This window comes from Colossoma macropomum, unplaced genomic scaffold (assembly GCF_904425465.1).
Source record: "Colossoma macropomum unplaced genomic scaffold, Colossoma_macropomum, whole genome shotgun sequence".
Lineage (NCBI taxonomy): Eukaryota > Metazoa > Chordata > Actinopteri > Characiformes > Serrasalmidae > Colossoma > Colossoma macropomum.
Window position 1 is genome coordinate 29,976,535 of NW_023494810.1, and position 13,097 is coordinate 29,989,631.

Below are 13,097 nucleotides of genomic sequence, written 5' to 3' on the forward strand. Positions count from 1 at the left end.
ACGCTGTTTAGGCTGTTCAGGGGAGGGAAGCGACTCTCCGCTGCTGCAGGGGGCGATAGTGAGACAACTTATACTTATAACAGCGAGCACGAAGAAAGTGGGGAAGCTACATGTGCAAGTCCCCCATGTGGGTTTAAAATATTGAACTAAACGAGTCGAATAGAGAATAAAATATATATTTAGTGAAGAACAGAAGTGAACTGTGCGCTGCGGTTCATCATGTCGTCTTTCTTCATTAAGAAGAAATCAGCCTCGGCGGCTCCGGGTAAAGGAGACAGGACTGCCGGTCAGAAGCGAAAGGTGAGAGTTATCTGCGAATTTCAGCCTTTACTACAAACACTTGAACACTTTTATTCCCCTCGTTTTACTGCACTGACACTAAGTTACAGCTGTTAATCCAGCCCAGGCTAACGCAGTAAAGGGGAACTCCACCGAGTGCTCAGAATTCCAGCTTCACTAAATGGTTAACACGTCAACAAAGTCGTTCAGAGTGGTTTGGTGGGAAATGCTCTGTTCCAGAGAAACTTACAGACTCGAAATTGTTGACAATGGTGGTGATAGGAACCAGACAGCCACCTCTAAAAGCTCCCTCACAGAAAATTATTACATGACATGCTTATGAATACAGTGACTGATGCCTGAAGGATATTTTAATCAGTTTATTTTCAGCTATTCATGGAGGGATATGTGTAACTGTTAGGGTGTTCTAAGGCAAAATAGTCCCCCTAAAACTCTCTTTTCAGATTGCCCACTATTTTACCATCATCAGCATGACGTATATAAACTCAGAAGACACATGTAGGTTCACTGGTGGTTTGGATAGTAAATAATATGGCTGTATTTGTGTTGTAGACATTGTGGTTATCATCAACACCACCGTAAAGAAATTGTGAAGAGTCTCTTCGATAAACCACTTCACATCAAACCACTCTGAATGTCTCCGCTTACATCTGAAGGACTGAATTATTCAGGAGTTTGAAATGCTCTTTGATGTGTTTTAGCTCTTAAGTGCACTTACTGATGCTCTTTGCCTTTGGTACTTATAGGGTGATAACATCGGTGGAAAAGGACGTTCAAAAAGCTTCAACAAACGACTGAATGAGGAAATATCCAGCGAGTCAGAAAACGAAGGGTAAGCATGTGAATGAGCCCCTTTTCTCCAGTTTGGGTGGTCTCTGGTAGCTATAAGGTGACACTGCATCTGTACCCCTCTGTCTATGAGCAGCGATGATGGACCGAACAGGAAACGGAAAGGAAACGAGGAGGTGGATGAGGAGATCGAGGAGACGCCTCAGGAGAAGAAGCTGCGACTGGCCAAACTTTACCTGGAGCAGCTGCGAGAGGAGGGTGAGTGTTTATTCTGATTGGCAACCACAATGATTGATGATTGGGTTTAGCTCAGGCTGATCTGAGATCAGTGTGAAAAGTAGGGCTGTCACAATTAAACGCTTAAACTATACATATAAACAATAATTCATTAGCAGTGACTTTTTCAGTGAATGGGCAGTGATTAGGTAGCTGTTTGTATGATGATGATGCATTTTTTAAAATCTTTTCCAGTAAAATATTTTGTTAGGTTGTTGATCTGTTTTTGCTCATTTAAGTCTGTTTTTATTGCCTGTGTTTTTATTCGGTAACAGTGAAAATTATCAGTAGAGATGCACCGATAGTACATTTTTATGGCTGATTCTGTTTTCTTTACAGCCCAATTGGCCTTTTTGGGCTGTTTTGTGTTGGCCTAACTTGCAGTATTAACGTTATTTGCTCTTCAGTGAGGCACAGTGACATTTCAAATGTTTCAGTTTTAAATCAGTCGCCTGTTTAAATGGCATGAATCAAAGTGCTACATTGGAGGTTATAGACAACTGGTTATTTAGCACAGTGAGCCGTGCAGAATTATGATGTAATATTTTGGTTCGGATGTATTAACAGCATTCAAGTACAGCGCGGGTGAACTGGCTCATGTCATTTACATTGTGAAACTGCAACTCCGATCTGCCAAAACAAAAACAATAAATTTGAACCCATAACCTCCTGATGAGGGGATGAAACCTTAGACAACCTCCTTTGAGTCGCCACCTGTTTAAACAGGTGACAATAATACAGGTTGAATTAATGAATTTGAGCTCAAAACACATTTATAATAATAAAAAGGCTAAACTAACCTTTACCGTGAGGAATTTTTCATAACAAACTGCACTTCTTGTGAGTTTTACTAATGAAAAATAAGAGGCAATAAACAGAAACCAGGATTGCAAAACTATATTGATTCAAATCTAAAATATAAGTAAACATTTATATTGACCAATTTTATCATTTTTAGTCCCTTAAAAATGACATCCATATCTGTGACAAAAAGTTGGCATCTGTCGGACTATAACAGTGACTGCCCAGGTGAAAACAATGTTTTCTGTGACACTGAGTGTGTTTACATGCGCTCAATAATTAATAATTTCTGCAGTTATCTGATTATTCAAATGGTCATGTAAGCAGCATACTCCGATTTCTAAGATCGGAGTAAGGTCTAGAAATCTGATTAAGAAATCCGACAAAGAGAGCTGGATTTAAGCTCAGTAATCAGATTTCTCAGAGCACGTAAACTCTTACTCTGATTTCTTTCGGATTTCTCAGTCTGCGCATGAGCGAAAAGGCGGCGGTCAAGGAAATAAGTGAAGTGCTTTTGGAGCGACGCTGAAACCAACTGCATGCTTAACAAAATGAAGGATTTAAATATTTTTCATCTTCTAGATGATGTATGTTCATAATTTCAGTAGCACAATGTTTTTAAAAAAAAGGTATGAAGTTTGAGTTTTACATTACGTTTACGTCACGTCTCCTTCTGTGAATTTATTGGCTGGTTACAAAGCAGAAATCTGATTACTGTCTGACTCATGTAGACCTGGAGTTTCCCTACTATCTGATTACTCAAATGCATGTGAATGTGTTGATTGGATTAATGACAGTCTGATTTTCTGCTGTTGTCAGGTTATAAAGTGCATGTAAACACACTCACTTACGGCCTTGCAGGTTTTGTTAAGTATGCTTTTAAAGCTGAATGTGTGTGTTTTGGATGCAGAGGAGAAAAAGGCAGAGGCTGAGGAGTTCGAGTCAGACCTGATTGCTGGACGATTACAGGAGGATGTGGTACGACATCATGAGCTGTTGTTTTGTATTTTTACATACTTCTGCTCAGCTTTATAACCATGTTATAACTTTTTTAACTTCTGTGCTTCCGAACAGCTGGAGCAGAAAGGCAAGCTGCAGAGGCTGATAGCTAAAGAGGTGAGTGAAGTTTCTGATGTTCGTTTCCTCTGAGCTTTACTGTGTCCTCGAGGCACTGCCCTGCCTCACAAAGCAGGGTTTCTTGCTGAGGGAGTTAACTTCAAGCTTACTTTGGATCACTTTTTAGTGCGCTCTGTCACCATGTTGGTGTATAGCGCATGCCTAACGTGCTCCAAGGCAGGGTTGTTTGGGATTTGGGATCTGGGATCATATACAGCTATCAGACCAAGTTTTTTGACCAATCAGGAGCAGCCTTCTGATGGAAGTGGACCCCTCTGGTTCATTTCGAGTCACATATTTTCGTGAACTTGCAGTCACTCACATGGAAAATATTCCTTTATAGCTGAGGAAACAAACAATACTACACAAAGAATCTCTGGATCTTTTAAGAAGAATCTTAAGACTTTTAATTTTAGATGAGTTTTAGATGAGATTTTGGTTTTTTTTCTATTTTTTTCTATAAGAAATTCAGGATCAGTAGAACCTTAAGACTCTTTTTAGACATGTTTTTATGTTTTGGTTCATTTTTCTGTTGAGTTAACATTGTCAGGAAAAGTGTGCTATATAAATTAAATTGATTATTGCTGTTGTTGTTGTTATTATTATTGTTATTATTATTATTATTGTTGTTATTTGAGAACTAGTTCTATAGAGTGTAGAATGTAGATACTTTGAATACATAAAATATCAAAAGGTCAAATTGAGTCTGAATACAGACTCGAAAGTCATTAATTAATATAAAATATGAGAATATGTATATTGTTGCACCCCTATTGCTCATGGTACATAGTGTGTATTCAGATACTCCTTAATTTGGCTGTATTTGACAAATGTATCATAGCAAGACGTATAATTTTGTGTATTGTTAAACCCCACTGTTCTACATATTTACATTCCTTTCATTCTTACGTTCCTTACATAAGCTGCTCGACTCCTCGTGTTTCACGAGATTCACTGTTTGTCAAAAACATGGTTTCACGTTTGCATGCGTGAGGATTAGAAACAGCTTTAGCATCTAATCCTGGGTCAATTATTTAGTATTAAGCTTGGCTGCATTTGTTAGCTTTTGTGAAGCTGACGCTGAGTCAGGAACCCTGTAGAAGCTGAACGTGCTTAATGAGACAGGCCTCTGGTGCAGGGATGCATCATAATGTTTCTATGTTCTCCTTGTGTCCAGCTTGTAGCCCCGGATCCTGCAGAAATCAGGCTGTTGAGAGGACACAAACTGTCCGTCACGTGCCTGGTCATCACCCCAGATGAGAAATACATCTTCTCCGCGTCTAAAGACTGCTCCATCATCAAATGTGAGTGTCGTATGAGCTTCAGAACGTGTCATATTTGTGCCAGGTTATATTTTTTAATTTAGTCATAAGCTTATGGTAGTGTCGGCTTAGTGGTTAGAGCTCTGCCGATTGATTACAGGCCTGTGGGTTCAATTCCCGGGTCCCCCAAGTTGCTGTTGGGCCCTTGAGCAAGGCACTTCATCCTCTCTGCTCCAGGGGTTCTATATCATGGCTGACCCCAGCTCACAATTTCATTGTGCTGTACTGCAAGTATAACATCGATAATTTGCATTTATAATCACTCCAGCTGGTTTCCTGATACGTTTAATCTGCAACGAGAAACTGTCAAACACTAAAAAGTCATGGAGCTGAATTCATCTTCTCATTCACCAGCTTCTTGTACGAATTTTCTCGTTCCGCCTTACGTAGTGCAGCAGTTACAGGCACCATGTAAGATGGAAGCGGGAAAATTCGTACAGGAAGCTGGCGAATGAGAAGTGACTTCAGCCTCGTAAAATGTCGAACATTGAGAGACGTTTTACAAGAAAGTATTTTAGCTACTTTAGCGGCAAAGTTTCCTGCTGGAGATGTGAGAAAAGCGGCTATAGCTGAGCTAAAGCTTAAGGCAGAGCAAAGTAAGTCTGAGTTTTTGTTTGTTATATTTTTTAGCCTATACTAGGACATTAGCTTACACTGAGACAGATTTACAGCCAAGATGGTGAAATGGACATGAAATGTTGTGGCTCCCAAGGTGGTTTGATTTTTATTGAAAGGATAAAATGGCTCTTCTTAACATTTGGGTTGCTGACCTCTGCTCACGTGGGTAGAGGTTACAGTGTTTGTTTTAATGTGTTTGTGTGCAGGGGAGGTGGAGAGTGGGAAGAAGGTGCAGAAGATTGCAGGTGGAAGGAAGGGAACGGAGGATCGGCACGTCGGCCACACAGCACACATCCTCTGCATGGCCATCTCTTCAGACGGAAAATACCTGGTGAGGGAAAGCGGTTTATGCAGAAGCGTGAAAATGAGCCTCGTTCTGGTCTGGATGCCTTCCATGTAATCTATAGGGATGTCCTGAAGTTTTTTGCCCTCAATCCTAATCCTAGCCATGTAATGTTGAGTATGAAGGTGTTAGAACAACCTCAACATCAGCAGCCTTCAGTATCTGGACGACAAAACACCCGAAGATCCTTGTAAGGAAGGTGGAAAGATGGGACTTCAGCTCAGTATGAAGAAAATGAAGGTTATGATGGTGAAGATGTGGACGTGATGGGCTGCTTTTGCCTAACTGGATCGGTTATTGACAACAAAGGATTCAGCAGTGAAGATAGACACAGATTGCAGTATTCAAATATTATGATTTTCCTCTATGAATTTCAGAATTTTCCAGGCTCTGGTCTTTAAGGATGTAAAGAACAAGACAGGAAAAATATGAAGGCCTTTGAACTTGTGCTGGGAAAGACTCTTGAGAGAACCTTGGATGGTGAAGAAAATAAACATATCTCCATTGTCGTCGTTTTTCAGGTTTTGTCATCTGAAAGTGCCTGTTGTCCTTCACATTGTGTGTAAATTTCATGATGAATGGACTAAAACAAACGGCCCAAAATGACTTGGAATAAATTCTGGTTCCATTGACTTACATTAAAATCAAAGCATGTTTTTTCCTTCTCCTGTAAAGATACCATTTTGGAGACACAAGGTTTTCTTCCGACAACAGTGATATACATTGTTTTCCAAATCAAACACCCCCCTCACTGAAGCCCAGATAACCAAACTAAAGCTAAATTTTTAAACATATGAGAAGAACCAGTTTGCTGGAATAGACATTTGACAGTTGAAGGTAAAAGAGAAAGAGGAGGGCCAGAAACAACAGGAATAAATACAATCAGAGGAATCATAAACAAATCATTAATAAGCCTGAAACCCAAACAGAAAGTGGGATGTTCTGGACAAATGCTGTCGATCTGGTCAGCAGGAGTGGAAATTGACTTGATGGCGCTTTTAAATCTATGTATATTGTAACTAACTCTAAACTGATACCTGTAGTGTTGTTGGACCTGATTTGATGTTTTGAAAACCCCATATTATGCTGTCTTGATACCCTTATTTTCATAGTTAATGCTGCTCTAACACTGTTTCTCTTACTGCTAAGTGTTTAATAACTGTTCAGGTACATTTTACATGCAGCTGTTTTAACAGTGTTTTAGCAACAGTTGGCTAGCAAGTGCTGTATTTTACACTCCTGTTAGCAATAGGCAAAGCTGAAACACCTAAACCCAATGATTAGGAGGGGTGTCCACAAACTTTTGGCCACATAGTGTACACAACTGAGCCATTTTAAAGGCGAACATGAACCTGGTTCGTCTCATCACTTGTTGTCTTATAGCCTTCACTGCCTCCTCCACTTGAGTTCTTTCTGATTGTGTCTTAGAGCCACATTACGGTGCTGAGTTTAAACGCTGGATTTGTCTTTCACAGGCGACGGGAGATATGAACAAGCTGATCATGATTTGGGAAGCAGCTACATGTAAATTTCTCTACAAGTTCACAGGACACAGAGATGCTGTATCGGTGAGGAGAGTCTGTTCTGTTGTGAAAGACATTGTTTCTCTCTTTAGCTGTTTCTGTTGGTGATTCATTCATTTTAATTTTCTAGCTTTGACAAATTTCATTTCATTTCCTTGTTTGTTTGTACACTGAGATGTTACTACTAACTACTTACTAACTGTAATTCCACTGTCATTTCTCTGAACTATGTTTGTCCATTTGCGTTTTGTGTTATATTATTGTGATTCCACTGCACTGAAATGAAAATTCTTGGCTGAAACTGACAGGCAGGGCACGCTTGGCTGAAAAAAAAACTGACGAAGAACAACAGTTTAGAGAAAATAAACGTGTATAGTGTGTAGACTACAGTACGTGCCTATAGAGTATCACCTTGGTCATCCAAGGCAGTGCATTTTAGCATTTTTTAGCTATACTTTGCACTTTGGCGCTGCTGTTAGTTTTTGTAATTTTAAAAACTAAGGATATGATTGGTGTTGACATTCTTACAGGGACTTTCCTTTTTGCTTCTGTTGTTCTGTATTTTGCATATCAAGCAGTTTTCAAGTGTTATCAAACCTGTAGTGGAGAGGTTGATACTTCATTTGAACAGCGATTAAACCTCATGTCTGATGTCCCTCGTAGAAACAGTGAAATAGTTCCATGCGGCTGATGCTTTCACTGTTGATCTGTTGCAACTCAGACTGTTTCAACACGTCTGGGTCTCATTTTTTTAGTATTTCTCATTTTTAGTATCATTAAAATTATTTATAAAGTTATAGATTTGACACTTTTTTTCAGTCAACATTTTCACTGTTTTTTCTCTTTTGGCCAAGAACCCAAATTGCCTTTTTAATTATTTTAAGCTAAAAATTTTCATACATGCATACATACATACATGTATCCTGCCTTCCGCCCAATGACAGCTGGGATAGGCTCCAGCACCCCACCGTGACCCAGAAGAATAAGCGGTTTAGATGATGTAAAACTCTTCAGCGCATGCTTAATTGTATTTATACTACATCATTGTATTTGTGGTTGTATTTGTTCATCTTTCAGGGTTTGGCCTTCAGGAGAGGAACACATGACCTGTACAGTGCCTCCCATGACCGCTCGGTCAAAGTGTGGAATGTGGATGAGAACGCTTATGTAGAAACTCTGTGAGTACAGATCCTCAGCCTGAGCATCAGGGCTTGGGTTTGAAATGGCAGTTTCTTTTCTAGTACCGATTCCTATATCAAAATCCTGAGTGTCGACTGACACCAATCTGATATTTTAGCTTTTAGCAAAGACGCACCAGGTCATTAATGCAAAGCACTGTTTTTATAAAGCACCAGAAGCTCTTTGAGTGCCAGTAGCTGCCCCTTTGGAAGAGTTTTCAGCCTTGATAAACGAGAGTGAGTGAGTGATTTACAAGCCAGGTCCCTGAGGTGCTTGGCATCTAAAATCTACTAAACCTTAAAATGAGCTGTGCTAAAATGAGATGAACATCTAAAAGTAGGTGTTCATGGTCTGACTAAACACTCCACAGGATCAAATGCATAGCTCACAAGATGAAGTCACACAGTGAATAAGTGCAATTTCAGGGTTAATTTCTTACAAGGTTGGATCAGATTCATTCATTTTTCCCTCCGATATCCAAACCAGTATTTTCTGCTGATATTGTCTTGATGCCGGGATTTCTCTGGTTTAGGATTATAGCTAAAACAAACTATAATCTCATTGCATGGAGCTTCTTTTGTGTGAATCTGTTATACATGTGTACACGTGCTTGTCTCTCTTTAGGTTTGGCCATCAGGATGTGATCACAGGTCTGGACTGCCTGGGCCGTGAGCGGTGTGTGACGGCCGGGGGGCGGGACAGAACGATCAGAGTGTGGAAAATCGCAGAGGAGTCCCAGCTCGTCTTTCACGGTCATGAGTGAGTCTCTCCTCTCTCCTTATTTCCCATCACTTCTCATCCTCCCATCCATTGTTGGTCAAGTTAGATAAAATAACTAGCTAGCTAAGGTACTAGATATTCTGGCAGAACTGTCACATTTGGCTGTTTTTAAACATAAGAAGGTGCTGCGTCATGCCAGAGGTTTGAAAGACATTTTTTTACTGTCAAAGTCGTTTAAGAGAAAAAAAAGGGGAGAAAAAACAGACCAGGGATGTCTTTGGTCATGTATTGAGAGTCAGGACTCATCTTCCAGAAATGACCAACAATATACTCCCTAGTCACTCAGTTTATCTGTAACCGTCCAGTCTTACCAACAGGGAATGTGGAATGACCAGAAAACAATATGACTTCACACTGGATGTGATGGAAGAGAGAGCATTGTGGCTACAGCACAAAAAGCACACACTGGTGTCTAGGAGGTCGGCTTATGAATGAAAAATTACAAAGCAAGCTCTGGTTTTCTGTTTCTGTCGAGTGTCCACAGAAATCCTGAGTTCACTGATTCAGAAGCCCAGCCTTTTCAGTCCGGATTTGATGCCGGTTCAAAAATCCAAACATCCTTCATGAAATCCTTCGGCTTGAAGTGTTTTAAAATACACGCAAGTGTTTCTCAGTTCAAATGACCGTTTTTGTCACTTACAGCAGCAGCAGTGTGGCGTATTCCTGCTTATCCCTCAACAGCATGCCAGAATGTGAATTGACCGACTGAACTAGATCTTTATTAAAGTTAGCATAGCTAAGGAAATAGCTGTAGATAAGAGGGTGTGGCCATGCCTGTGCTGTGCTTATAGAGCCACACCCCCCTCAGCTGAACTCTGGGAGATGTAGGAATTAAGCTTTAAAGGTTCTGGGATCAAACAGTGCAATATCTCTGAGAGTCTAGTGCATAATGTCATGATTTGTGTTTATTTCGAGGGTTGAAAATTGATCAAGACCATTTGACAGTGTGTCTGTTCCACTTTAACTACATTAAATCTCCCCTTTAGCTATGTGGCAAAAGTAGCTGAAGAGGCTTCATGATTGATGATGCTAATTAAAATTGTAATGACCTGCCAGTTTAACAGTTCGTCTAAATGTTTTACTTAAAATTCATATAATCAGACGTTCACCCTGCAGATACAGAAGCAATGCTGCGCTTTCATTTCCATCTCATCTACATCAGTGGCTCTCCGCTCTTGTCCTGGAGGCTCTGCATATGATCTCCATACACCTGATCCAACTAATTGGCTAGTTAATAAGCCCTTCCTGAGCTGTTTGAGCAGGAAAGTGTGCACAACGCTGGGTGCTCTAGGACCAGGCCTGTGAGCCACTGATTTACATGGATTGCTGTTTGATGAGACTTTGTGAATCTTTGTCTTTTTAGTGCTGTGAAGCTCAGAGATCACAGTATTATGTATGTAGTCATCAAATGTATATTTGAAAGCATTGATCCTAAATGATTATGAATATTGAGTGAAATGAGAACTCTGTTGTTGATATGCTGGGCTTGAAAGCTGGTCAGATGTAACTAATGAATAAGGGTCTTAGCGAAGGGTCGGTTCCAAGTAAACAACACAGAATACATGACTTGTTTGACTAAAATGTGTGTTTGTAGTTCAGGGAAATTAAAGCATGTTATGTTTATCAATGCTGCTGTGGTCATTGGTCAATAAAATACTTCTGGAAAGCTACTTGATGTGGTAACACTCTACTTCTAGCAAATGTAGTTAAACAAATGGCTTTGCTGGTTGTAGTGATGCTGCTACCATCTCATCTGCTTTGTCTTAAATCGGTGGAACTTAAAGTTTCAACATGTCAGCATAATTCAGTGAGATGTATACAAAGTAATTGAGAGTGGTTTGATGTAAAACGGTTCATTGTAGTAATTGTTAAAGGTGCTTGAATCGCTAATTCGAAGCACTGAATCAAAGCACTGTTTAGTGCATCAAATCTAATCATTCTTAATTCACAAAAATTGGTTGACAGACATTTACACATCAGGTGTACTTTACACAACTTTTTATTTTTTAATTTTTCCCCAGTTTTCTTCCCAAATTAGTCGTATTCAATTCCAACTCACTAGTTAAGACTCCCCCAGTCACATGATACCACCAGCGCTAGGAGGGCGAAGGCTAGCACAGGCGTCCTCCGAGACCTGTGAAGCGTCACCGCATCTTTTTGAAGTGCCGCTCACGCAACGTCATTGGACAGCCGAACACGCTCCCTGCGCTGCGGGGGAATACTACCCACCCAGAGAACCAGGCCAAATGTGTTCTCTAGGACTCCCGGCCACAGATCTCCTGATAATAGAGCCAACGCTTACACAGTTGTGCCACTTGGGAGCCCTTTACACAGCTTTTTAAACAGATTTCAAAAACTGAGAGCATCGCACTCTTGATGTCTGTCTTTAACAGCATTTCTTCTGTTTTGTTGTGAGGACATGTACACCAAACAGTGAGGCACAGGAGAGAGCACAACACGCACCATACGTTTCTGCTACAAAAAGCACTCAGAACCCCAGAACCCGCATGCTATCATTTGATACAAACAAAGCTAAACTAAACTGGACCTGCTTGTGTTTTCATGCATGCGCAAGAAACCTAGCGAACATGCAAACTGGGGATGAATATGGGGTTGAAACGCAGGTGTCACAGTCAGAACTGGAGAAATATTTGGCCACAAACTGGCTGCTGAACTGAAATTGTAAAGAGAGTATTGATTTTGCTCTGAACTCAATAAGCAGCTCCTCAGTCTTGGCTGCTCGCGTAGTAGAATGCATGCTTGTATCTCTTCAGCGTTTTTCTCAGCTCTCATTGGCTGTTGTCCGAATTACTCATTCAGTTACCTCGCTGACCCTCTTGCACTACCGGACCTGTGAACGTTTCAAATCGTAAAAGTCAAACAGGTTTGAAAATATCAGAGGATCTCTGATCACTCCAGAGCCCGATCGGAAGGCTAAGATTGACTCTCGTTCGGTCAGATCGTCCTGTGATTTAAAACGAAGTGACTACATGTATTTCTGTTTATTTCCCCCCCTTTGCTCTTTTCTCTCTCTGTCTGTATCTAAAGGGGCTCCATCGATTGTATTCAGCTCATAAACGAAGAACACATGGTTTCAGGTGGTGACGACGGGTATGAAGTCAAATTCATTGATTTCAGTTGAAGTTTATGTAGCACTTTAACTGTAGTTCTTGTCTCTGAACACTTTTAAATGGCCCATGTACTACAGTTATCTAATATCTTTATTTTTCTCACTGATGTCATGATTGTGCTCAAACAGTCATAATTCAGCTTTACATTGTAATTATTTAGAATTAAACAGACTGTTTTTGTTGCTGTGCCTTTAAGACTGATATATGTAAATGGCTGCCCTGTATTGCGCGTCATTCAGAAAGCAGTCCTGGCTGAAACGCTCCTTATAACTTCAGCTGGATTAGTGGATGTATGTGAATGGTTTTATGGCATCACAGATAGAATGAATTAAAACCGGGCAGCTTAGTTTCCATGTATGGACTGTTGACTATAGGTGTCTATAGGCTGTACTGTAGACTATAAACTAGGCAGTGGACAGTATTTTGATGTACTACATCAAACTATTTCATTTCAGAAAAAGTGAAAATTGAGTTTTCTGCTGTATGGGCCGTTTAAAGGCTGTCTGTGGTTCTTAAACAAGGCAAACAGTGAATGAAAGTTTGAGCTTCCAGTTAGCATTATATTTTTAGCCGTATCACTGTAGTGGAATTATTCTCTATACTTTACATTTTAAAAGCTGTTGTTGTGGTTAACAGAAGTCTGTATGACTCCGTCTGTGTTTGTGTAGCTGTGTGTGCATCTGGTCTGTGAACAAGAAGAGGCCGGTGAGCAAGGTGAAGCAGGCCCATGGTCTCCATGGCAGCGCCGGGCTGGAAGAGCCCAACTGGGTGTCATCAGTGGCAGCACTGCACAACTCCGACACCGTGGCCTCAGGTGCCTCAGGTGCACGCACACACGCGCACACACACACACACACACACGCGCACAAACGCACGACAGGCTTGCAAACACTTTAAAATTACCCAATCAAACGAGCAC

General features: G+C 40.6%; 1 protein-coding gene across 2 annotated transcripts in view; it reads left to right on the plus strand.

The window, feature by feature from the left end:
- Nucleotides 1-62: 62 nt before the first annotated feature.
- rrp9 (ribosomal RNA processing 9, U3 small nucleolar RNA binding protein) overlaps nucleotides 63-13,097 on the plus strand; it is a 15,806-nt gene continuing 2,771 nt past the window's right edge. Inside the window, exons 1-12 of one of the 2 annotated variants that reach the window (XM_036560051.1) lie at nucleotides 63-300; nucleotides 1,047-1,132; nucleotides 1,226-1,347; nucleotides 3,077-3,144; nucleotides 3,241-3,282; nucleotides 4,460-4,586; nucleotides 5,429-5,553; nucleotides 7,041-7,133; nucleotides 8,166-8,266; nucleotides 8,892-9,026; nucleotides 12,096-12,158; nucleotides 12,847-13,001. In XM_036560051.1, coding sequence (XP_036415944.1) covers nucleotides 220-300; nucleotides 1,047-1,132; nucleotides 1,226-1,347; nucleotides 3,077-3,144; nucleotides 3,241-3,282; nucleotides 4,460-4,586; nucleotides 5,429-5,553; nucleotides 7,041-7,133; nucleotides 8,166-8,266; nucleotides 8,892-9,026; nucleotides 12,096-12,158; nucleotides 12,847-13,001 — 1,198 coding nt within the window. In that variant the 5' untranslated portion in view covers nucleotides 63-219. The remainder of the gene's footprint in view (nucleotides 301-1,046; nucleotides 1,133-1,225; nucleotides 1,348-3,076; nucleotides 3,145-3,240; nucleotides 3,283-4,459; nucleotides 4,587-5,428; nucleotides 5,554-7,040; nucleotides 7,134-8,165; nucleotides 8,267-8,891; nucleotides 9,027-12,095; nucleotides 12,159-12,846; nucleotides 13,002-13,097) is intronic. The other variant, XM_036560052.1, reaches the window with a different exon arrangement.